The sequence below is a fragment of the Sprattus sprattus genome (genome assembly GCF_963457725.1).
Source record: "Sprattus sprattus genome assembly, chromosome: 3".
NCBI lineage: Eukaryota > Metazoa > Chordata > Actinopteri > Clupeiformes > Clupeidae > Sprattus > Sprattus sprattus.
Window position 1 is genome coordinate 1,700,787 of NC_137922.1, and position 26,242 is coordinate 1,727,028.

At 41.4% G+C, this 26,242-nt stretch overlaps 2 protein-coding genes across 3 annotated transcripts; one reads left to right on the forward strand and one right to left on the reverse strand.

The window, feature by feature from the left end:
- Positions 1 to 188: 188 nt before the first annotated feature.
- Positions 189 to 6,537, reverse strand: LOC308362214 (uncharacterized protein). Of its 2 annotated transcripts, none has more exons than XM_080834773.1 (10): positions 6,406 to 6,537; positions 5,849 to 6,029; positions 5,389 to 5,618; positions 4,862 to 5,080; positions 3,880 to 4,198; positions 3,399 to 3,532; positions 2,937 to 3,176; positions 971 to 1,132; positions 816 to 905; positions 189 to 674 (listed from the first exon to the last, which is right to left on the reverse strand). In XM_080834773.1, exons 2-10 carry the CDS (start codon positions 6,021 to 6,023, stop codon positions 648 to 650), a joined length of 1,596 nt encoding a protein of 531 aa, XP_080690899.1. In that variant the 5' UTR covers positions 6,024 to 6,029; positions 6,406 to 6,537; the 3' UTR covers positions 189 to 647. The 2 variants fall into 2 exon arrangements, with proteins under 2 accessions (XP_080690899.1, XP_080690898.1); XM_080834772.1 differs by having other exon boundaries at positions 190 to 702.
- A 4,807-nt stretch (positions 6,538 to 11,344) lies between these two features.
- On the forward strand, positions 11,345 to 25,486 carry LOC308362005 (uncharacterized protein). Its single transcript, XM_080834496.1, has 9 exons — positions 11,345 to 11,638; positions 19,931 to 20,049; positions 20,258 to 20,360; positions 21,145 to 21,201; positions 21,962 to 22,100; positions 22,274 to 22,369; positions 24,553 to 24,689; positions 24,834 to 24,863; positions 25,114 to 25,486. Exons 1-9 carry the CDS (start codon positions 11,621 to 11,623, stop codon positions 25,309 to 25,311), a joined length of 897 nt encoding a protein of 298 aa, XP_080690622.1. The 5' UTR covers positions 11,345 to 11,620; the 3' UTR covers positions 25,312 to 25,486.
- The last annotated feature ends 756 nt before the right edge of the window (positions 25,487 to 26,242 follow it).

Sequence of the window (26,242 nt, forward strand, 5' to 3'; positions counted from 1 at the left end):
GTCGTAGGCCTACTGCCACCTAACCTGTTGACGTTGCCAACATAACTCAATGTTGTCACCTGTGTTGCGGAAAAACGACTCTGGGGCGGATCTGGCCCTGATCCTCAGCGTTCAGCCACTATCTGGGTTTGGTGTCAAATTTACCAGGACCAGGAAGTCACGAAGCTAGCTGTTTGACACTATTGTTTTATTCAGGGCTTACAAATAGCATTGCTCATTATTTCTCACACTGTAATATATTTATATGTCAACAAATGCAGATGAAAATAGTTGGGCTACCATTGTAAAAACATGTTATGCAATGTCACGGAAATTGGGTGGGTGGGGGGGGAGTAGGGAGGAGGTTGGGTTTCAAACACTTGTAAAGAGACTTTCCAGAGATAAAAAAAACAGGAAATAACGTACTAATGGCCCCGTAAAGGCCTGCTCAGTACGGTTATGAATGTTTATGAAATGATGCACTGATAGTAGCTATCTTTGTTTACTATCAGGGGAATTGCTGAGTCATTCTGACTAGGAAGGGCGGCGTTAGAGCCACATTAAGCCATGCATGTTCATAATGTATTCATCTGTCCATGCTTTCTGTTTTTGTCGAGGTGTTGTCTTCGTCTGCTCCTTTCCGCTGTGGTGACTGATGATGTCCCTAGCTATCCGGAAACTTGCTGCTTGTCCGCCTGCAAGATTCACCGCATGAGGTCCGATCTGCGTCAATAATAATTTAAAATTTGATAAAAGGTAGTGCATTGGCTTAATCCCACAATGCTTCATGTTATGTGCAACTATACAATTAGCAACTATATGAATAACCCTGTCACCTGAAGTGCAGCATATTGTCCCATGACGTAGAGTGGACATCCTGTATCCCACTGCAGATTTTCCATAATACACGGCCAGCCATCGATGACCTACAGAAACCACATGGTTGGTGTCCAGTCTGTTTATACTATGATGTCAGACAGCGCTGGCTCACCTGTATGGGAAACTCCTTAATTATGTCAGAGAGCATTGGGTCCTGCTTCACATCTAGTTTACACCCTGTGGCCAGCCAGATTTTGTCCCCTGACCAGTGGTCTCCGCAGCTGAGGGACAGTTTCCACACCTGACTCTGGTAGCACCATTTGGCCTGAGAGACCTACATAGAAGGGTTTGAATAATAATAATAATAATAATAATGGATTTTATTTGTATAGCACACTTTAACATACAAAGAGGTCTCAAGGTGCTTAAAAAGGTCACAACATCAATAATGCAAGGTAAAAGGAGTGCAAAAATAACAATTAAAACAGTGCATTCTAAAAACAATACAGAAAATACATTTAAAAAAATCTTTATCTTGAATGTTTAGCTAGTCAGTGTGTCATGGATTCATTGGTTGGCAGAGGACATTTTTGAAATCAGGAATCTGCCATACCCTCCCACGAGGGGTGTGGGTCAAATTTGTAAACACCAGCCAAACACGCAGCAGAGCGGAGGGTCCATCTTTATGCTCAGCCTAGGGTGGCATTCTTGACCAGGGAATTGAGAGCAGATCCAAAGTACAGTACTGTGAGCCCAAATGCATGCTTCATAGACACTCATTACCATTCCGTTAGCTATACGGAACACACATGCGTCATATACACAGGCTGGCACACCTTTTCTAAGCATTCATCTTCTTCTAACTGTGATGTCTCACGTAATTCCATAAGGGAGTAAGATTCTGCAGTTGTTTTTACACAATAAACACCATGTGGTGTATGATTGAAGTGAACTACTTCTGGTGAAGAGAGAATATTCAAAATGTCCCTTTGCAATAACACTAAGTACATCGTATTACTTAATTTGTGTATATTTAACAAATGATAAATAATAGGTTAATGACCTATCTCAGGTAAATATGTATCTATTTATCTATTAATCTAATCTACTGATCTAATTTAAAGAGAGTACAACTGATATGTTTGGGTGCTGTTGTGCACAGGTTCATAAATAATTTCTAAGCAAAAACAATAATTTCCATGGAAGGTTTCATTTGGGTTGCACGTGCAACAAGTACACCACATGTCAAACCGCTGACATTTTTTTCTTCTCTTTATCCGGTGGTGCCAGCTATGTTTTTTTAACCTGATTATTTCTCAACTAGACAATCGCAATTAAATTGGAACAGTTCTGCCTCCACGTTTTGTGCGACCGTTCCATATGATTCAGAAAGAAGAGAACACATGTAACTCATTATCCCTCATCCCTCGCTCCCTGGGGCTGTTTGAAGTGCATTTGAACTCCTCACTCTCACCGGTTGGATAGCCGCTGGATAGGCACCAGCTTATTTAAATGCCCTAATTCAGCACTTTCCACCCTCTCGACCACACCACTCCTCTGAGAAGCATCTTTTGGCTTTTGCCCTCTCTCAGCAGCGATTGCATAACCGTGACCATATGTTCCTCATGTGACTTTCAGAGAGAGGAACTGTGCACCAAAATGCTGTATTTATGTGCAAAAAGGAAGCACGTATCTTTCGAAACTTAGACGCAGGAAAAAAAGAAAACTGAGCTACGCACATTAATGGGTAAAACATAACGATGATCACACAGGGGGTTCCCTCACACACCCACGCACCCTCAAAGACACAAATAAACATACATAGAGATAGAACATGCATGCAGGCCGGTTAGCGGTACCTGGCACAACATGCAGGCCCGTTAGCGGTACCTGGCACAACATGCAGGCCGGTTGGCGGTACCTGGCACAACATGCAGGCCCGTTAGCTGTACCTGGCACAACATGCAGGCCGGTTAGCGGTACCTGGCACAACATGCAGGCCGGTTAGCGGTACCTGGCACAACATGCAGGCCGGTTAGCGGTACCTGGCACAACATGCAGGCCGGTTAGCTGTACCTGGCACAACATGCAGGCCGGTTAGCGGTACCTGGCACAACATGCAGGCCGGTTAGCGGTACCTGGCAGTAGGCTTTGATGGTCAGTCGTCCTGACTGGAGGAAGGGCTGCAGCTGAGCGTAGGCTTCAGGGGTGACGGCTCCTCCCTTCCTGGCCCGCTGGATCATGGCGAGCCGCTTGTGAAGGCTCCGCTCATTATAAAACTGTCGCAGGTAGGCCAGGCCGTCCATCTTAATGCCGTGCTCAACGTGGGAGTACCGGCCAATGAGGCCCTCCACATCACCCACGTCAAACTGTTTCAGCTAGAGATCAGGGTTGAGTGATGAAGAGTTGACATTTTACCATATTTGCTACTAATGGATAGAAGAAATGATCTTAGGCATTGGATGAAAAATAAAAAAAAATTCATTTATCTGTCAAATATATTGGCTCTATGTAAGTGTGATGTATTATTATTATTATTATTATTTACATCCAGGGAGATGCTGTATGCTAATTAGGTTGCCATTTATCTCTCTACACACCTGCAAGTGTTTGCGCATCACCCAGGTGATGTGACTTGCCCCTTGTTGTAGTGCCATTGAGATAATGTGGGCGCTGGAGAGACCTCCACCAATCACCAGTAACCTCTGGCCTGGCTGACACACACACGGCGGGCCTAAAGTGCAAAAGGTAAACTCTGTTGTAGCAGTGTCCAACCCACCCCTTATTCATTCATTCTTAAACTCTGGTTAAACAAAACACAAATCTATACCAATATTCCTAATACTTTAATGATAAATCCAGTGATTTGTTATTGTACTACTATCTGGTCTCATTCTAATGACCAGTCATTCTAGTGTCTGCCAATGCACCTGACATCGAGGTGAAGGGAGACTTAAAAACTTGAATGTGGGTTCCCTTGTTCTATGTACCTGTTCATCATTACAACAGAGCAGAACATTTACTATAACTCAGGGTTCCACTCCTCACCTCCAGACCCTGAGGCTGATGGCTTTGACCCACCTGTAGGTGATGGACAGGTTCCTTCCTGAGTGGGGCCCTGTGCCTGCTGCTGGCGGCGCCGGGCTAGATGGTGCATGAGTTGCACTGTGTGCTGAAGGCTCTCCTCGGGGTAGCTCTCGCCGATGGCCGGCACCCAGGCTGGAATGTTGGCCATCTGGGCTCGGGTGGGCCCCGTTGCCATGACCACCCTCTTTGCTTCTAGAGTGTCACCGTTTTGCATCAGAATACGGAAGTAGAGCACTTCCTCTCCGGAGAGCACGGGGGTGATTCTGTCCACTGTCCCTTTGACAAGAACACTGTCCAAATTGTATTTATGAACCTGTGCACAACAGCACCCAAACATATCAGTTGTACTCTCTTTTAATTAGATCAGTAGATTAGATTAATAGGTAAACAGATAATAATAATAATAATAATAATTCATTTTATTTTTAACGCACTTTTCATTCACAGGAATCTCAGAGTGCCTACATATTAGAAACTAACTATAATAATACAATAAAATATTTTTTTTTTAACATAAGCATAACAGAAAAGATTTAACACAAGGCCAGAAATGCCTTCCTGAATAAAAATAGATACATATTTGCCTGAGATAGGTCATTAACCTATTATTTATCATTTGTTAAATATACACAAATTAAGTAATACTATGTACTTAGTGTTATTGCAAAGGGACATTTTGAATATTCTCTCTTCACCAGAAGTAGTTCACTTCAATCATACACCACATGTGGTTTATTGTGTAAAAACAACTGCAGAATCTTACTCCCTTATGGAATTACGTGAGACACCACAGTTAGAAGAAGATGAACCAGTTCACAAATTTGTCCATGCAGTCATCACACCAGCTGTGGCCAAACCAACCATGCAACCTATCGGGGGTTAAATAAACACAAATAAAAGGATTGTTAATGAACAGCCTCATCACCTAGCATCAGGTGTGTCATGCTTAGACACAGCCATGCAGGGGTGCTCGGACCTGCTCCCTGAAGAAGTCCACACTGAGCTGGGTGCCGGGCAGGCTGAAGCACAGGCTCCTCTGGTGGCCCACACCACTGCTGTTGAGGAGCTTCTTGTCCCTCTTGCCCAGGCGGTTGTCATTGAAAAAGGCGTTCTCATCCTGTATGTAGACACGCTCAGGGAGGCCATGCAGCTCATTCTCACGAGCAGTCCCCACCACAAACTCCTGCAAAGCCCTCTGGGAGAACACATGAGTTTTTTTTTTTGTCATAAGCTTTGAAGAAATGAGTGGAAGTCCAAATGTAGCTTTGGTGTTATGTAATGTATAGACATTTATGACAATACATAAGTATACTTGTGAAAATACATTGTTTAATGTATATTCAAAGGGAAATGGAAAAAGAAGTTTGAGTAATGGGTTTCTTAAGGTCATATCTGTAGTGTCCTTTCTATTTTTGTCTTTATTTTCTTGTTGCAGGATCAACATGGACTGCTAAGCATCAAACCCCTAATGTCTGGCTGCAGTGTGACTCTGGTTGACGTTACCTTGTTGAGCGGATCAGTGTGCACCAGTGTGTGTGAGCGCAGGTGAGGAATGTTCAGAGCTTTGAACTGGCTCTCCCAGAGGCTAGTCCACTGGCCGTAGGCGTCCACCACACAGAGGTGCAGGGGCGGGCAGGACCCTCGCTCCCCACCGCCCGGCTCATCCACCCCACAGAGGTGCAGGGGCGGGCAGGACCCTCGCTCCCCACTGCCTGGCTCATCCACCCCTGGCTCTGGAGAGGCACACAACACAGGCCCATAGACAGTCTAAATAGAAATCCATGGCAGTATTAATCGTCTATATCATGGCAGTATTAATCGTCTATATCTTTTCACTTTTCAGTACACATGTTCACCTTTTCAGTTCACATTTTCACTTTTTCTTTCAAGTTAAAAGGCTATTGACAGTTTTCTCCCCAAAATCTGATACTGCCATGACACATTTATGACACTTATGACACACTTGCAGGTAATCTCCTCTTGCTCCTGGTGCGACCAGGCCTGGACTTGGTAGTGCTCAGCTGGACCCCATCCAGGACGTCAGTGCCAGGTGGTGGGATGGGGTGGTTGGGGTGGCTGAGGAGAGTGGCCAGAGTCAGGGCGTGAGGCCCCCCACCGATGATCAGCACGTCCAACATGTCTTCCTATCACACGTACACATGCATGCACAGTCAGAGGATCGTCAGTGAGAGGACACCCCGCAATACAACACACACACACAAAAGCAAATCATACACACAAACCACACTATCATAATGTTTACATATTCACATGTCACATAAGATACCAAGGGAATAGAAAAGATCTAACCATTGTGTTTGTAAGTTATACGGTTATTAGCGTTAGTTTTCCGTTCCCTGCTTTCACTGAAAGATTTGGTTCTTGATAATTGTGTTTTGTTGTAAAGTGAAGTTGAGTTCATTATGTTACCCAGCACCTGACCCATTGCAAACTACCCTTAAACAACTCACTCTAAGTAAGACCAACTAAGAATGAAAAGACATCAGTCAAGCAGTCTACCTGGCGTCCTGGTCATGCACCGCTGGTAATAAAAGTGGTCGACAGGAAAAAGAAAGGTTTACAGTTCAGCCTGGTGTACTAAACAATGTGGAGCGAGCAGTCACAGAAACCTTATCTGCCGAGGTCCATGGCTACAGACGCCTCCTATTGGTCACTGTAGGGGGTTACTCTGAAAATAGCCCTGACGAGGTGGAAAGGGGCAGGGGCAGGGGCCTGGGTCGCAGGGGGGCATATATTTAGCCCTGTGCTCACAACTCTTCACTGTCCTAAACAAACATGGTGCGCCTGGTCATTGTGATTACGATGAAATGATGCATGGATAGGTTATGTGCAAAGATGGAAAAACAGTTCCCAGTGCACACACATAGATACAAATACAAATCTTCTTCAGTATCTAGTCTATTAGCATATATATATATATATATATAGCAAGAGTGAATACCTTGTCTGAATCAGAAATAGGTTCTGATTCATGCTCAGGGTCATAAGGTCATGCAAACCTGGTGACGGCTGACTAGGAGGACATAAAGCCCAAATCGTACATTTCTTGTGCTGTTTACACAACAGGGGAGGAGGATAATTCCCAGAATGTCATTGAGAGGGCAAATTTCATCTTGGTGTGTAGTGATTTTAAGAGATCATTGAGTCATAGCTAAGTGTAGACAGATAGAGATGACCGACATCTTCATAGCTGGAAATGTATCTATCCAAATGTGTGATGTCAAGTGATGAAATAAGGCTTTTGGCTGAGCTGACCTATTTTGAAAAGGAACACAGGATGTGGTTTGAAACCCCATGCGCTGGTGAAGAAGGTGTTACATGAGATAAGGAAGCAGTTTTCTTTGCATTCAAAACAGACACACTCACTCGTGTGCCCAAGCAGTGGCTTTAAAACAACTGTCATCAAAAATCCCATTTACAACACAGTCACAGATGGTTGGCCAGGTGCAAGGTGCCAGGTGCCAATGTGAGACTTTCACAGTCAAGAGAACTCCTTCCTTATCTGATGTTCTGTTGATTTAGGCCAACACCTCTGACAAGGTCAATATGTAGGTCTGGCATTCAGAATCAGAATCAGAATCAGAATTGTATTTATTGCCAAGTAGGTTTACACCTACCTGGAATTTGCTCTGGTGCATAGGTGCATACAGTGAACATAAAACATACAAACACAATAAGTACTAAACATAACATAAAACATAAAAACACACTAAGTACCAAACATAAGAGTAGTACTTCAGATAAAAGAGTATATAGGATACAAATATATCCAGACCTATGATAGTCCTATAAGAAGACTTTCTGATTCCGATGAGCAAATGTTTATTGCTTTCTGTGTGTGTGTGTGTTTCCTAATTGGCTTTTGAAAAAGTATGCTAGAAAGATGCATCATTAATGTACCTAACATAAGATACGCTAACAAACACCAATCAATGTTTAACAGCCTCTGACTATGGAGTTTCTTTGTGGTTGCTAAACATTCCTGTTGAATACCTAAAATAACAAACATTATGACTATATTACTAGGGTCACTCTTGCCAGGTAAATCCTATGTTCCCAGGGTCCTAGGTTCCCCAGTTCAACATATGTGTTCTCCCAGGTTTTCATGTCCCCCAGCTGTATATCGCACATAATGGGAATCTGAACATGTTCTCCAGCTCTACATTCCCTTAATATCACATGGACTGTTGTTGTGTGTATAGCTGTTTTGAAGCCCTCTTCCAATAAACTGGATATTTATGAAATATTTGAATTGGTAACGGATCAGATTTGACCCAAACTCAATAGGAGAGTTATGTGTGTTAACTGGGGAACATTGGACCACAGGAACATAGATACGCTCCCACTGTTGCTGAAGTGATTTACAGCATATTTTGTCTGTCTGAAAACCTGCCAGACAACTGGCTCTTACTCACTCACAACACAGTGTGTAGGGAAACTAGCAGTAAAAAGATCCAGTCTGTTTAGTTTGGATGACAGCGTCTATTCTCAGTTGAAATACCAGACTTGTGTGTCATCCCAGAATGTAGGTGTGTTCTCATGTGTAACTTTATGTTCTCATGATATATGTGCGACTCTATGCGATCTGTGTGTTTCTGAGTAGTTCCTGTCCCTGTGTTCTTAGGGTTAGTTCAGACTGCAGGCAAATCAGATCAGATCTTTTGAGACGACTGTCCCACTGTTTTTGCAAGTAACCATATTGGATTTGTTAGTCCAGACAACACCAACCCAACAGCAGGGGTGGATGTGATAATGACGTGGGCGTCAGTAACTACGACAGGTTCCAGCCAACTTTGCCTGTATGGACCTTCCCCCAAAGTGCCAGCAGACCATTTATTTCTGTATCTGTCCACGGACTGTTTACCTCCATGTTGCCATGTCTACACTCCTCCATAGCACTCTAAAAAATAAAAAGACACATCTGGAATCTAATTTTAGCAAAAAATTGGGTCATTTCCGCTGATTTGTGGTGGGCTTAGGTGTGGTTTGGGGCACGCACAGACTTTCCCATTTTTTGTAGCTTGGCGGAAATGCTAAATTAGTGAGCTTTAGTCGAAGGCCATCTGTACTATTTCAAGCCTTTAATGTCAGATGCACAGAACAACACAGAGTCAGACTGGGCATTGAAATTCTTAAGACAAGACACTGCACAACAACCTACCATCACACAATATAACATAAAATACTACAATATATAAGTAACATAAATTACACATATGATTAAAATATAATAAACCTACTTAATATACAAATAAATATACTATCTAAAATATCTAAAATGCTAAACATATAATAACCTATACTAGACTAAAGAACCTATACTAACCTAAAGACAAATCAAGTGTGGCAGTAACAGGTAGTGCAATATTACAGTAGATGAAAGTGACAGTGGGTAAGAATGACAAGTGTCAAGAGTGTATCACTGTCCATTTAGAAGCCTGAATTCTTCGGTAATGCCTGCCAGAAGGCAACGGGGTAAATAGTCTGAGGGATGGATGGTAGCAGTCTTTCAGAATCCTGCCAGCTTTTCTGAGGCATGGAGTGTGGAAGATGTCCTGCAGGGCTGGAAGCTCCCTGCTGATGATAAACTCAGCAGACCTGACCACACTGTGTAGTCGTGCCTTGGGGTCCTTAGCTGTGCAGCTTCCGAACCACACTGTGATGCAGCCAGTCAGGATGCTCTTTCTTGTGCATCTGTAAAAGTTAGTGAGGATGACTGAGTCCATGCCAAACTTCTTCAGTCTCCTTAAGAAGAAGTGGCGTTTCCGGGCCACTTTGACCACCTTGTCTGTGAGAGCAGACCAGGTGAGATCACTCCTGATGTTCACCCCAAGGAACCTGAAGCAGCCGCCCTTTTCCACTTCAGATCCGTTGATGTAGGGGGTGCGTCCTCCTCCTCCTGTCGCCTCCTATAGTCCACAATCATCAACTTAGTCTTGCTGATATTGAGAGAGAGGTTATTATCCTGACACCATGTTGTCCAGGGTATCAACCTCCTCTCTGTAGGCTGACTTGTCACTGTCCCCACAATGGTTGTGTCGTCAGCAAACTTAATGATGAGATTGGAACTGTGCGTTGTCTATTAGTAGAATAAAAACCGCACTCTCAAGCTTTTCTCTTTAGAAATAAGACCAGTTTATTTTCGTATAGACGCGTTTCGGCCTTACGCCATCGTCAGTGTCACTGACGATGGCGTAAGGCCGAAACGCGTCTGTACGAAAATAAACTGGTCTTATTTCTAAAGAGAAAAGCTTGAGAGTGCGGTTTTTATTCTACTAATTCTTTTACATTCTTTTACATTCTTTTACTCGCACCCGAAAACGCATTTATATATATTTTTTGAAGTAGAGCGCGCCTATCCCTACTACTAACTGTGCGTTGTCACACAGTCATGTGTGAACAAGGAGAACAGGAGGGGGCTGAGCACACAGCCCTGGGGGGTGCCTGTGTTGGTGATCACTGTGGATGAGGTGCGGTCACCGATTCTCACTACCTGTGGCCTCCCACTCAGGAAGTAGAAGACCCCCTTGTAGAGGGAGGTGTTTAGTCCCAGCCAGGTCCACGAGCTTGGAGACGAGTCTGGAGGGGACGATGGTATTGAATGCTGAGCTGTAGTCAATGAAAAGCATCCTCACATACGTATTCCCTTTGTCCTGGTAGGAGAGAGCGGTGTGCATAGTCAGGGCGATGGCATCGTCTGAATCTGTTGGATCGGTATGCAAACTGCATAGGGTCCAGGGTGGGAGGCAGGGAGGAACAAATTCATTATTTGACTAGCCGCTTATTCAGCTTATATGTCATCCTCAGACTGACAAAGTGTATGATCTGGCCAGATCTATGATCTGTTCACATCCTTTCTAGGGTCACTGAAAGGCCAGATCATAGTCTTTGGCTGAAATAATTACACTTTCCCACGCATTTCCTGTTTTCACAAATTTCTGATACCTTTCACAGTTGTAATTATGAGTGTATTTAGTTGATACCAGTCCGAGGATGACATATAAGCTGAATTGAAATATTCACATCCTTTCTTGGGTCTACAATTTTACTAATTTAACAAAATTACCTTTTATTGCATTCAAATAACAGTAAATATATTTTCACAACTAAACACAAGTCTGAACATCGCACTGTGTGAGTGTTATTGAGCGTTGAATGAATAAGAGACCTAGCGATGTTTTGAATTTCTGGCGAATGTCTAACTTCAAGCCAATTTATATCCGGTCAACAGTGGATGACAATCTCATTCTAGCGGACTGATTTGATAGTGAACCTCTTTAGGGGCTCCCCCCTGTTAAACCCTGACGCTGCTGCTGTTCGCCTATGGAATGCCAATGTGGTTTAGTCAGTGGTCCTTGGAGAAGTGAGTAGCCTCTACTCTTACTTTTGCATTTTTTTGAGCAGCCCATACACCAAAGGATAAACGCCCTGTTTTGAGAAGTGGTTATACGCAATGCTGAAAAAATAAGTGGGTATGCCGTTGTGTGTTTCCAATCGTGTCAGATCTGAAGGCTCTACCTTGTCGCACGCATTTTTTTAAAACCGGATACTAAAGGCGTGCCACCTACTTTAAACCAGAAGGAGATCCCTTTTCATATTTAAAACGTCGAAGAACTGCAAGTTGGGCTCATTCAAGATCATCAGACAACCAGTCGACCATCGAGGATCTCCAGCTGAACGAGTTGTGGAGGGAAAAGGCGCCGCTTTTATCGACATGGAAGAGCAAGCTCAAGTAAGGCTGGCATCAGTTAGTTGTGGTGGCATATTTAGCTAACGTGAGAAAAGTGTTGGTATTTGAATTTATTCGTGATCTTGATGTGTACACTGTGATTCTCAAAGTTGAAAATGTTCGCAATTCCTGGATTTTTTTTAAATCATAGGCTACAATGTATCTATTGATCAGCCGCTAAACAGAAGTTCATGGTACTATTCGACTCTCAAGGCGATACATTACTTGGGCAATTCAAAACTTTACCGTACTGGTAACATCTATGAAAATGTTAAGGGTTGATGAAAATAAGTATAAATGGCTGGAGAAAAAAATGTCTGTGGGCCATTTCTCTGCAATATACCAGCGGACTGATGAGCAAAAGCCCAGCGGGCTGACAGCTCTGCCCACAGTGGGTCGTAACAGTTTAACTGTATCACCAGTAGCCTATTATTGTTAATTAGCCCAAAGGTGTTGTTTTGGATTCAAGTCATTCAATATACTTGGACAGGGCATATATATATTTTTTTACTTTGTCTTCTTTAAAAATTCTTGCGTGATTTTGGCATTGTGGTTTTGGACCATTATCCTATCATGCTGTATTATTCCTCTTCTGGAGGCTGGGCGTCATCTTGTCTGCCAGTATTTTGTAGAGGTGAAAATCTTCACTGGCCTCTTAATTCAGTTCAATTACAATTCAAAGGATTATGATTCAATTATTAAATGATCATCAATGCATCACAATGCATCTTGGCTTTCATGTATTTTAATACAAGCACTCAGATTTTAACTCTTTAAACTTTTTATTAAACAGCTGTTTTAAAACTGAGAGACTTGTATTAAATAGCAAGCTGTCTCCTTAAAAAAAAAAAGATTACCCAGCAGTAGGCCTTTGTCTAAATACTAAATATTTAGTAGTCAACTGTATTGTTAAATGCAACTTCTATAAAAAATGATATTGTTTTCACATTGAAAACAAAATTAAGCCTACAGGATTATTCCGTTACCATGCTATACATTAAAATAGCTGGCTCTTGATGAGATCAAATTAAATGACGCTTATCTATATCACAAGATATAGAAATTCATATGCAGGCCTATCTAGGGTAAATATGTGTAAGACCTTTTTAAAGAACCGTGGATTGTGCTTGGCTAATATGACACTGCAAGTAAGTAGTAGCAAGAAGGCTACGAGCATTAAGCTAAGCTTAGTAACTACTTTGAAGTTAATTTAAAGTTATGTGTTCATTCATTGATGTGATGACTGCACAATCATGTTAAAGTTTGTTTAAAATGTGATCAAACTAACATGTAACTGTGCCCAGCTAGCATCACAAGACCCAAAGTAGGTTTGTGTAAACGGAGATTTAATTCCCAGTATCTGTAAGTTAACCTTTCATTCACTGATATGGCGTCAGATCGTGCATTGATTCAGTATCCTTTACATTAGCACCCTGATTCATTTTCCCTGGCTCTAGTATTTTGGTAGCCTATATCCACAGGTGTTAATGGTGCCATCTACAGTATAAATGTCATCAATCCAACACCTTTTGCACACAGCACCCCATCATCTCTCCCAGGGGCGCCTGCAGAATTTTTTGGGAGGTACGCCCCCCCCCCCCCACACACTTTCCAGGGCTTGACAAAGCTCACTGCGATTTGGCTGTAACTCATTTAGCTGTTTCCACAGCTCCAGCTCTGCATACTCAACGGCCATTAGTTGTCCATACTCCGATTTCATTTCCTGCCATACATTGACGATAAGGACGAGGGGCGTAAGATACTGAAGCAAACCCTGAATATGCTGATCATAAAGTCAAATGACTCCATTAATTTGGATAGGGAGTTCGTAGTACCGCATTTTTTTGAGCGCCCCTCTGTCTGCAGTTTCCCTATTGTAATATGCGTTCATAATATTTGATTACAGTGGCAATGCATGCGTCGTGCTGGGAACAGCGTGTGTCAGATAACTTTTGTTAGCGTTTGTTTGTGCTTTAATCACTATTTGTTTGTTTGTGCCTTGTGCACTGGCCAGGCTCAGTGCATGATTTCAGACTCTCTCTCTTTTTCTTCTTCTCGCGTGGCAGAAGGCACGCACAGTGCGTACAGCCGTACGGCTGCAGGCGCCACTGATCTCTCCCACCTCCATGCTTCACTGGCGAGGTTCTTGGCAAACATGCTAGATCTATATCTTGGTCTCATCTGACAACAAAATGGTGCTCATTTTTTTTCTTGGACACCATCCATAGAGGTTGATATTATGCAGTGTTTGCACAGTCAGTCACATAAACGGTCACAGAAACACATTGATAGCCCATGTGTTCAAAGCACTTTTTCAGAGCTAGATTGTGCAAGTAGTGGCTCTGATAAGTGGTACTTTGGGTCGTGTGGGTTATTTTAATGAGTCAGAAGGAATGTTAGATCATTCATTTAATTAGTATGAGGTTTAGACACACACACACACACAATATGATGTCAAAAAGGGGTTTTGTTTGGGGTCAGATTGGGAGGTCATGTTTAATTGGCTGGCTGGGTCAGCCAAGCGAAGCAAAGATGGGTGGGGCTTAATGTAAGTTTAAATGTCTTGGCGCGAATGTATGCAGGCAGATGTAATTTCCGGTATGCATCTCTTTACTGTGGCTTAATTTACTACAGTAAATCCATTTTAACAACGCGTCCTTTTTCTGAGATTCTGATTGTGAAATTAGATTAATAATTAGAATTGGCCACTACAGTCGCTCTATACCTCCTGATTACAGTTTCAACTGATTTTGAGTTAAATAACAGATCCTTCTGTATCCTTTTCCATCTTTGTGAAGTCTCACAATCAGAACTTTCAGTTCCTCCGGCAATTCTTTTCCATGTGGAGCCATGATGCAGATAGGTCAAAAATGGAGAAGGATCTTGTGTTCACAGGTGATTATATGTTCGTATAGTTTGGCCAAATGAAAATCAAAGGTGCTCTCAATTTTGTTTCAGTGTGATCAGTTTCTCTTACTGTCTTTGTTTTAGTGATCAGTTTCTCTAACTGCCTTTGTGTCAGTGATCAGTTTCTCTAACTGGCTTTGTGTCAGTGATCACAGGTGTTGCTAGGCGTTGGTGTAAAACACAGGTCAGAGTTCAGAGGTCACCTGTGCATATTCTCATTTTCTCAGTTTGAGCATATCGTAGTTTCTGGTGATTTTTTTTTTTGCGGCTACACACATTGCCTTAAAATAGAACGTTGAACTTAGCATCAGTGACCACATCACTAGCTTGTCAGGTGTAGTTTTGTGCCAGACTAGGCAGCGAGGATGAGCTGTAATAAAATAGGATAAGATAAGACACTTTTATTCATCCCTGTAGGGACATTCGTGTGTAACAGCAGCAAGGTAATAGGAATAGAACATATATAAACAAGAGCAATCCGAGATTTCTGACCTCCAGCAAGGAGAAAGATCCACCCAGTAGTTTCTGAGAAATCTTGTCCACAGACAGACAAACAGACAAACAGACAAACAGACGGACAAATAAATGAACGGACCCGATCGCATAACCTCCTTGCTGGAGGTAATAAAAAAGAAGTACAATGCAGCAAGCGCTTTGTGTTGTGCCAAGAAAGGATGATTCTGGGGCTAAACGTGCTCCCCATCTGCATTAGCTCGTCATAGAGGGGATACTCTTCCATAAATGCTAATATATTTTATCCTGATGTGTGTATGAAGTCATTGCTTCTGATTCTCTCTCCTCCTCCTCTCCTCCATTCCTTTCTGTCCCCCTGTCTACCTCTCTAGCTTCTACCTCTCTAGCATACTTCCCAAGCAGATGGGGCCACCCATTCTTTCACTCCTACTCTTTTTCCACTGTGGGATTCTTTCACTCCTACTCTTTTTCCACTGTGGGATTCTTCTCCTCCTCTATCTCCACTGTGGGATTCTTCCACTCCTCCTCTATCTCCACTGTGGAATTCTTCCCCTCCTCCTCTATCTCCACTGTGGGATTCTTCCCCTCCTCCTCTGTCTCCACTGTGGAATTCTTCCCCTCCTCTATCTCCACTGTGGGATTCTTCCACTCCTCCTCTATCTCCACTGTGGGATTCTTCCCCTCCTCCTCTATTCTTTCCCTCCTCCTCTATTCTTCCCCTCCTCCTCTGCTTCAGCGGTCTTTCCACTTGCAGAAACTCTCTGCTAACAGCTTCTACCAAAACTGTTATGCCCAACTTCTGTTGTTCTTGTGATTAATCATATATACGTATTTTGGGCCAGCCTATTTACATGTAAGATAAACGAATGTCATAATTGATAGTATTCTGCTTTATAGTTCTGTATACCAACTATGCAGTTCTACAACCAATACTGCTGGCTTCTTTTTTACATTTTTATCCACTATCAATCTTGTATGTAGTATGGATGTTCATCATGCATGTATCATGTAATGTTGTATGTATGCATGCATATAGGCCGCATAAATGCTAATATATTTTATCCTGATGTGTGTATGAAGTCATTGCTTCTGATTCTCTCTCCTCCTCCTCTCCTCTCTTCCTTTCTGCCCCCCTCTCTACCTCTCTACCTGGCAGGCCCCAAGCAGATGGGGCCCACCCTTAATAATAATAATAATAATAATAATTCAGTTTTCTATAGCGCTTTTCTAAATACTCAAAGACGCTTTACAAAGCAACCAAACAGGACAAGACAAGGCAAGCAAACAAGACAACACAACACAAATATGAGCTGGGTTCTGCTCAAAGTATCTTCCTGTCAAAAGGGAATTTTCCCTTGCCACTGCCACTGCCACCTTGGCTTGCTATTGGGGGTTTAGCTGCTGAACACAGTGTGGGCCTAGTTCAGGCGTCGGGAACCTTTTTTGCCCGGAGAGCCACTTTTTTTTTTTTTACTCAGAGAGCCACAAAAAGACAGTTACAAGAAAAAGTTTGGATATTTAACAGTTACTTTTATTCAACAGAGTTTTTAAAACAACTTTTTAAACTAGTAGAAAATGTGTGGTACTAGTAACTTGAAATGTAAATGAGAGAAGTTAACAACGTAACAACGACATGAAGTTAACAACGTCGAAATTGAACGTTAGGCCTACCAGAGATTAATGTAACTTCTGGTGCTGCATAGACTTGCTGATAGCCTTGTTGTCTGGCTCATATTCAGTAAGGTGAAGCTTCATGCAAGCATTGAGGCCTTCATCATTTAAAGGTGAGCGCAGGTTCGTCTTTATATAACTCTCGATCAGTAAGAGGGAACAAACAAGACATATTGGCAATTTTACACTTTATTCATTGAAGCTTCTAATGGAATAACTTGGTATCCAGGATGGATGGAGATGTTTATTCGTAGTTATCTGGTCAATGGGTCATAAAAATACATATCATCATAAACTCTTTGGGCATTATTTGGTCCGCCTGCAGCAGTTACTTTTCCTCTAATTCATATCTAATTGCATTCAATTCTATCTCATTGCATTGTATTCTTATTCATCTCTAATTGTAAATCACCAAAACAGTATGTACATAAATAAACTCGATGTCATAGACACTATAACACAAAGCATACTATACTATACACTATAACATAAAGAATGTCATAAGGGACTTGGTAGGGCCCAAGCAGTGCTTAGGTAGGCCAGAGCCAGGAGCTGAGAGACGAGATGTTGCTTCTATAAGAGACTGAATGATTGGTTCAGTCATGGCCCTCCCCACCAAGGGTCTACTTCATTGGCTGGGAAAAAGATCTAGAGAAGGTGCTGAGCATCCCCTGGTGGTGAGACCTTGCACCCACAGTAGTACACCTCTTTTGCACTACTAAGGTGACCTTGTGCAGAGTGGTTATGCTAAGCACATCTACAATCCTGTGCTTGTTGAGGGTCTTGTTGAGGGTTAGCATGCAAATCCACGGGTCTGTTACGACACTGGGTCTGAGATTAGCCTCATGTGTGTGGGTACCCTGCTGAGGTCACCCAAGAAATGTTTTCTTTAGGCAACTTCACAGCTGGTGTGTTGGAAGATCTGCATCGCGTACCACCCTCAGTCCTCTGGTCAGGTTGAACATGCCAATCAATCAAACTATTAGGAGCATGCTTAGGAAAATGTCAGTTGCAATGGTAAAGACTGGAATTTGACTCCCCTAGTGCTAATGGGCATTAAGTCCTAGTTAAAATGTATATTTAAAGTTTATGTTACTTTGTTTTGAAAATGAATAATGAGAGAGATTTCTTGGGTTGTTCATTTGAACTGTTTTACAATAATGATTGAAATAACGATAATGACAACAATAATCCAGGGAATAACTGCTGGGTAAAGTCACATGACGACACTCTGAAAGCAATATAAAGGTGTACGTTAATGAAGCCTATTGAAAGATAGCTGTTAAAAGCTTATTGGTCAGAGGTGATGATAAACTGAATGATAAAGCAGTAGTCTTCTTGATAGTACTTTACTTAAGCATAAATAAAAACACATCGTTTGAGATCTACAGCTGTACAAACTAAGTGCATCTGAGACTGAATGAGCTGTTCAAAGAACAATATTAATACCAAAGGCTCCAAAGGTTGCGTACTGAACGTAAGGTCCATGTACATTTATACACCAAATGTGAATGAAGGTCCAGGTAGGGGTGGGAGGTCGCTGAAAGCATGTCTCAGATGAGTTTATAGTGACAATATGGCAGCAGGAGTTTCTGTTCCTCATTCTGTTTCTCTTTTCTGCCCCAGTCTCAAAGGCTGCATCGTGTGTGTGTGTGTGTGTGTGTGGTGTTTTGATTGTGTATTTGCTCTCTTCCTCCCTTAATGCTTTCCATGTTCAGTTCCATTGATAATTTACTTTTTTATTATGCTTTTAACTTAAAAGTTTAATCTGACCCTTCCATTCATGTGCTTCTGCTTTGCCTCTGAATTTGATTATTCACTAGGTTCCTCTCTACTCCTCTTGTTCCTCTATTTTAATCGTCATGATGGTTGTAAATCCATTATCATTATAATGACAAACGACTTTTTCACTATGTGTGTTAGATTGATTAAATCACATGCCATATAATGCACAGCAACATGGCTGTCAGTTTAGTGTAACCTTTAACACAGATACTTGATACTTGGGCTTGCTGATTTAGACCGAACCGATGGTTGTAATGGCAGTTACAAGTTGTGTCGTGAAAAGGTGATCAGTAGTAGAGATTAGGTTCAAGACTAACATCCTTGTACAAAAGGAGGCCTACAGACCCTGGCCATTATGGTTGGATTGACATGACAAAGCACATCATACAAGCTTAGATGAAAACTGTATCAAGGCATACAAACACACACATTAGACATTTTACACAAATTCCGGTATAATAATATAATTTAATAAATTAATGAATATCAAAGGGGACAAACATCAAATTACACAGCAATACACACAATGCGGCCATGAAGAAATTACATCATAAAATATTTTTTTTTGTTGTTGTTCCACTGACATAGGGCATTTTCCAAAGTTAAATAATACTTCAGACTGGACTGATAATTAAAGTGAGGGGTGTGGGGGTTGAGTGAAGGGTGTAAGTAGAGAGGTGACAGGTGTGTGTGATTAGTACTCTGGGGATTGTGAATGAGACAGAGGTGCGTGAGTCGAAGTCGGAGGGGGGCGTGGCAGGAAAAGAGTTCAGCGCTGGCGTGCCATGCCGTATTGTCACACATCAAACCACAACCATACGGCCCTCATGCCCTTCTGCCTTACCTCTCCTCCCAGCAGGCTCACGCTGTATTGCAAAGGGGATTGGGCAAAAAGTGTAAAATGATGCAAGGTATTTGTTTGAACTGTGAGAGAGTGTTCAACTACGGGTAAGAAAAGTGGGGGTTCATTTTTATTTTCAATGGTTCACACTTTCTTCTGTGTTCTTGCAAATGATGTATGATTCACTAGTAAAATATCTTGGTGAAATGCTGCATTTGGCCCCACGAAGGACATCCTGACATTCCAATCAATACCGTGGCACATAAAAGAGCTTTACATATTTAGTATTGAGTTCAGTTTGCTGTCTAACACGTACCTATAGTATAGACAACATAGTATGCTACAAATATCAAAATGTACTAAGTTAATTTCCTCAGTAATAAGTAGGACGCCCACACCCGATGTTATTTATATAGCACTACTACTGCACAAATGCAGAAATTATGTCATTGAAAAAGCTGCTGCACCCTTATATGGGTTTGTTTGGATGGGTTTGTGGATAGCACAACCACTTTGGTCAGTGTGAGCTGTTTTTAAATGTGCTTTATAAATACATTTGACTTGTGTTCATTGAGTTGCACAGTTTTTGACTTACAGTACATTTCTTTGTCTTCAAGGTTGGACCAATGTTCTTCAGCCTTTATATCCATCACAGACATCAAAATGGAGAGAACCACCAATATACAGTGGATAAGGCTGTGGGGGAATACCTGCCTGAAAGTGAGGTATGCCTAAGGTAAGAAATGTCCTCCCTCCACTACTAGGACTTTCTTTCCTCTTGTAAGATATTTAAGGCTTAAGACTTACTGTGTATGAATGCTGATGTAGCATGTTGAATATAAAACACTGTTGTAACAAAGTGTATAGTGCATAGCAGGAATATATGAAATGGTAAATATTAAAACCAAATGATGACGTGATTGCCATTATTGCTACCTACACAGAAAAGGAGATAGACTCATGGACCTGAATGGGAGAAATCTTTCATTTTTGACTCCAGAAGAATTTTTCGACTTACTGCCTTTAGATAAAGGCTCCCTCTCTTTGGTAAGGCGTCATTTTCTTTCAATCCTGGCACGTCCAGCTCATTTCTACAGCATTCATTGCAGTCCAACTAAAAGACGAACTGAAATATTAGGCCTGTCTAAATACCTGCACTGGGTCCATAATACAATGAGCCTCTTGGCCTCTTTTGAAAGTCTGAGTAAGATATGAGCCTTGGTGAATCATCAAAGCAGGGATGATACAACATCTACTGCTAGGAAAAAAGGTAGCTGTCCCAAATGCAACCAATGCCATTATTACAATCAACTTAAAGTTCTTAAAGCACTGGACCTCGGCATTGTTAATTGGGGTTATCAAGGGTGTCGCATTGTTGTAATGTTCACATGTAAACAAACATCAAATGTGTATTGTACATCACAATTCATCACTAATGTGTAACTCAGTGTGTGCTTATGCAAAGTCTGGGTATTGGTCCAGGCCCATATTCAACACTCTGAAGTTCAACTCTGTTAAAACCTCCAATTTAGTGAATATGTGTGGCCACGGAGTACTGTGTTGTTCAGTGTGCTACACTATTCCTTCAGACCTGTATGCCCACATTGAAGAGTTCGTTAACCCATCATTGCCCTGTCACACCTTTCAGTATAGCCTTCTCTAAAAACAAATTGAATGCACACTTTTAAAGAGGAGAAGCTTTGTTCCTTTAAATTGTTAAGAATGGATATAGCTCTGAAATGTGAAATCTGGAACAAAGTATCCATAAGGATCATTGTCTTATTTTATGTTCCTGTTCTTAAATCCGTGTACTATTGTTTTAATGTTTAAGACAATAGCTCACCGTCATGACAGAGATGGATTAGAGCAAGGAGCCGTGTCGGATGTGGTGAGTTCCCTTTTCCAATAATAATAATCAGGGCTGGGGAGAACTAGTATCATGTAACAGAGTTATGTAATTCAATTACATAACAAATATAAACAATCCGTAAATAAACAGTTACTGAGAAAAAATATTATTGTTGGTGATTATAAAAGGTGTTCCATCCAAATATATTCTTTAAAGTAAAAAAAAAAGCTTTAAAGCTTATATGTTGAATATAACTGTCATGGACATCAGGATTCAGAGGTGGAATATGACAGTTGATTGGGAATAGCCAGTAACAAGGGGAGAACTAATAGGAGAACAAATGCAAAACAGGGGATAATGCTCCAAAGTTCTAAAGTCCAGTACAGCTCAGCTCAGCTCAGCTCAGAAGTAACACTAAGGAGAAAACAGGAAATAACTCCACACCTGGGAGTTAGAGCGTACGAGCTCGGAACAGAACAGGAAAAACCGATAGACCTTGAAATCGGAGAAAAGTGCTGGGGCGATCGTGGAAGATGAGTCAGGAACTGGTTGCTTCATGGAGATTAGTCCTTTTACATCGAGGCCAGACAAGAGAGTGAAGGGAGTGAGGAGTTTATATAGTGGTGGAGGGAGTGACAGGTGCAGGTGATCAGTATACTTTACATCTAAGAATAGATGTCCAATATACTAATGTACCCATGATGTGTTATTTGTGAGTCTACATAGACTGTATATTTACGCCTACTCGTACATACACAAACAACCTTGACTAACATTCTGTCTGATTATGAATCTTAAGTGTAAAGTTGATGATGGCTCTAACAACACATGGGAAGAGAGCACACTGATCGTCATGCTGCAAGATGCCCAGATTGATATGCTGTGTTCAGACAATGACGACCCATGCACCTCTAGCATTCTGGAGACACAATTCACAAGTAAGTGGCTGCTTTCCTTCTCTGCCTGATCCTCTAGAGTACCTCCTAGATAGGAAAGGACCATCTCAATGAATGCCTTTGATTGATGTGTGGATACTGAATTCTCTGAATACAGAATATCTTATTTCTTATCTTATTTCATTACATTTGTTTGGGTGCATTTTTTTTTTCAGACTCATTATATTGGGAATGCAAATCAATTGAGCTTACCCAAACCAATCAGTACCTTGGATGGACAAGTCACGGACCAGGTCTTAAAGAGTCAGGAGGTTTGAGCTCAGTGTCTTCCTATTTTCATTACTCTTTGTTTGAATTTCTTGATTGCTGCATCAGGAGTAGTTGTTATTCATACTGTAACAACCGGCTCAGATTGTTACAAGGAACGATACAACCACAGCTTTGAAGTTACGAGTATTTATTAAAGAAGTTCAAATACACGAGGGCCAAAGTGTGCTGCATGTCCGTTCCTCGGTGTCACGGGAAGAGCAGGTCTTTTAAAGCATGCGGACACGCCCCCACGCAGGTGGAACCTGGGCTCATCAGCACCTGGGATTAGACACAGCCATGCAGACAAACAGAACACCCACACAACACAAGACACCTGGGGGAAAGCGGACGAACATAATGGTTCGTCACAATACATAGATATCAAACAGCTTTGACTGACTATGGTAATCTTTTAGTTAGCACATTTAGTTTCAGTGTGTTCACTTCTGTCACCGAAAATATGACAAATCCAATTACCTGAGATGTGACTGCCACCACCTGACTGACCAGCTCTAGCGGGGCATCATTGAGCACCAATGCCAAGCCCCACAGCTAGCAAAAAATGATTCTGGAGTCAGCAGTGTTAGCTAGTACAAACACTTTGTAAGATGTGTCAACAAATGTGTTAAGGACAAATTATGGTGTTTGAATGAAATATTTGAATCGATAGTCCCCTCTTAAACACACTGGCTGCCTGCAGAAGGAGAAAAATCCTGCACTTAATTCTTTGTCCTGTAAACAGACAATGAAAGCTGGGTTTTATAGGTCAGTAAACTTTCACCTGAGAATGGAAAAAGTCTCAAATTGAAGTATTTATATCACAAAGTCTGTCAAGTGAAGATCTCTCTCTCTCTCTCTCTCTCTCTCTCTCTCTCAGTTCAATTAAGTTCAAATAGACACTTTGGGCCCTATCTCGCACCCAGCACAATTGTCAGTAGTCCTTTACCTTTAATGTCTATTAATGGGACTAGATAAATAAGCGTAGGAGTCATTTTGTAGACTACGGTGTCCAAAAACTATTGTGAAAGATAGCTGCTTTTTCCTCATTGCTTTTAGTCCAAAGAGTTTAGCTGTGCACCGTGTCATCTCAGTGGCTTCTAATGGATTCTGCTCCATACCTGCAATGGATATGCTACCAGAATAACCTACCAGAATACACTACCAGAATAAACTACCAGAATGAGATACCAGAACAAGATACCAGAATAAGCTAGAATGAACGACTAGTAAACATGAAATGTCTGTGACTCATGAAAAAAACAATCATTTCAATTTGAGTCTTAACAAAGCAATAGCAAAGGTTAATAATAAAGACAGCAAAACGTAATCATTAAGTATTCATAATTATTGTTATACGGCTCTTCAGAATGTTCCAAAAAGTACCGTTGATTTGAATGGGCCATCCCAACGTTCTTCCATACATTAATTCCTGCTAACAGACCGCTGCGAAAAGATAATGACCGCTGTCCTTGGCAACGGGTTTTGTGCTTCTAATTCACATCTTTCATATCATTCCGCAAGAAGTCCGGTAATTTTAACGTAACACACTTATGGTAATTTAAAGTCAGCAAGTAATGGGTTGCTATGCAACACCTGAAACTTCAAAGTTCTATTTGCTTGAAGAACTATTTATTTTTAAACGGGACTCATGACACGGCAACTAAATCATTAAAAAGAGGTTTGTTGGAGGAATGTCTTCTATCGTTTTTGGCAAGTAACCGTATAATAAGCGGGATAATGTATTGTCCGTCGGTCATTAGCCAAAAATAAATCCCTTCAGGACGAAACAACACCCTCCGCTGCACGTCGGGGTGTTGTTCGCCCCGTCGGGATTTATTTTTGGCTAATGACCTCCGGACAATACATTATCCCTTACATAATGTTTTTTTTTTTTTTTAAAGAAGGGAGCGCAGAGAAAAAGTGCAAATAAAAGAACTATTATAATAAAAAAAAATAAGTATGATCAATTATTGCCTACACCTCTCCATCAACACGTGTTGAAAAACGTGTTAAATGAATGATGAATTAAATGAATGATTAGTAATGTATGATGACAGCATGCAAAAAGCTCCACAACCCCAGTGGTCACCCAGACAGCCGCTATATCTTGACTGTCAGTAGTCCTTTACCTTTAAATACCCTTTCTTACATTTTATGTACTGAATTTGCACTGCATGTTTTTCAGATAGAATGGCAATGCTGCAAATAAGGGGATCTTACAAAGACAAACCTACTCAACTTGCTGCCCTGCAATTTAGGGATAAAAACCTCTTCCTAAAATGTGAAAAGGGAGAAACAGATGGATTGATTTTGAAAGCTGAGGTATGATGACCACATAATCAAAAGCACTACAACCTATATTTGAAGTTCATTTTTCATTCCGCTGAGGAACTTAGTATACACCGTCATGAATAGTGTTGGCATTCTTAAAATGGCATGATTTGATTTGATTTCTTTCTTTTTCAGGCAAACGACACGCTGCTGGACATCAAATCGGTGACAGACAAAAAACATTTCTTTTACCTAAGAGAATGATAATACATATTCATTTGAGTCTGATAAATATTGTATCCATTTCATTACTACATACAGTGACAAAGTAGGACCAGTTGTCAGAGGCACTGAAGATAATCAAAAGCATGATTCAAATCTACATTTGAAGATCCTGTTTCATTCTAGGATTGAGCTTGTCATGCAATGTAATGATTACTGTAGGCATGTCCTGATTTTTTATTTATTTTTTCAGGGAAATAATGCCAAGGACATCAAATCAGCAGTTGACAAATACAAACCCTTTTTCTTCAACGCTATCCATGAGAAGGACAATACATGGAACTTCCAGTCTCCTGAACACTGTGGCTATTACATTTGTGCACATGGGGAAAAATTAGTAATAGCCAGACATAAAAATGACCACAAGGGTTTTATAGTTCTTTTATCATGATGTTAGTAAGCCTATCAGAACACCAGGTTCTGATACGATGTTGATCATATAGTATTTATCGTTTACTCCATGTACTGCTCCTGCTGCTTGCTTTTATTGATTTTATGTAAAGCACTTTGAATTGCAAATCTTGTACGAAATGTGCTATATATAAATAAAGTCTTACTTACAAGTACTTTTATATAAGTGACGTAAAGGTTCAAGCGAAAAAAGTATTATAAGGTATTGATGGAACTGCAAAATAGCTATTCCACTGTTATTTTTGTATCATTCCTATCCGTAACATTTTTCGATGTTTCCTACTCTGATTGGCTGTTGCCTGGTTGTTATTGTGTGAGCATATATATGCTAATATAGGGGACTGATGGAACTGGAAATATTGTACATTAACTGCTTGCTCTGTATCTGCAACTTACTCTGGATGTGTACTCTGTCTGTCTCTCTAAGCAATTGACATGTGACCCCCCCCCCCCCCCCCCCTCTTCCTGCTAGAGTTCTTTGTGTCCTGGCATCAACCCCCCACCCCCCCCCCCCCCCATAGGTGAACCTCTCACTGTATCCCCCCCCCCCCCCCCCCCTCCTCTCACCTAAAGGGTGTGGCCCCCCCCCCCTCCTTCTGTACTGTAACCTGACTGAATGTATAAATGCCATTGCATTGCATTCTGCTATCAGGTAGGCCTTTCTCTGAGCTGCAGCTGAGAGGGGGACTCCACACTGAAATACAAACTCCAGAAAACTGCTTCTGCCTCCGGTCCCTTCTTCAACTTTAGCGTGCTTATTAATATTCTAACAGTATGCTTACACTTCAACATTACGTATGTCCTAACATGTAAGCTACATGTACAGTAGTATACCCCTTTCCTGATGTGAATGTCAATATATTCAGTTCATATACAGTACTGTACAAAAGTTTTAGGCAGGTGTGAAAAAA

Excerpts from the sequence above, each read along its gene's own strand:
- LOC308362214 (XM_080834772.1), bottom strand. The coding sequence starts at position 6,023 with ATGTTGGACGTGCTGATCATCGGTGGGGGGCCTCACGCCCTGACTCTG. Across the intron at positions 5,081-5,388 it reads ACACTGATCCGCTCAACAAG|AGGGCTTTGCAGGAGTTTGT; the intron begins GTAACGTCAACC and ends GTGTTCTCCCAG. Across the intron at positions 1,133-2,936 it reads CCATCAAAGCCTACTGCCAG|GTCTCTCAGGCCAAATGGTG; the intron begins GTACCGCTAACC and ends CCTTCTATGTAG.
- LOC308362005 (XM_080834496.1), top strand. Across the intron at positions 22,101-22,273 it reads TCTGGAGACACAATTCACAA|ACTCATTATATTGGGAATGC; the intron begins GTAAGTGGCTGC and ends TTTTTTTTTCAG. Across the intron at positions 24,690-24,833 it reads GATTGATTTTGAAAGCTGAG|GCAAACGACACGCTGCTGGA; the intron begins GTATGATGACCA and ends TTTCTTTTTCAG.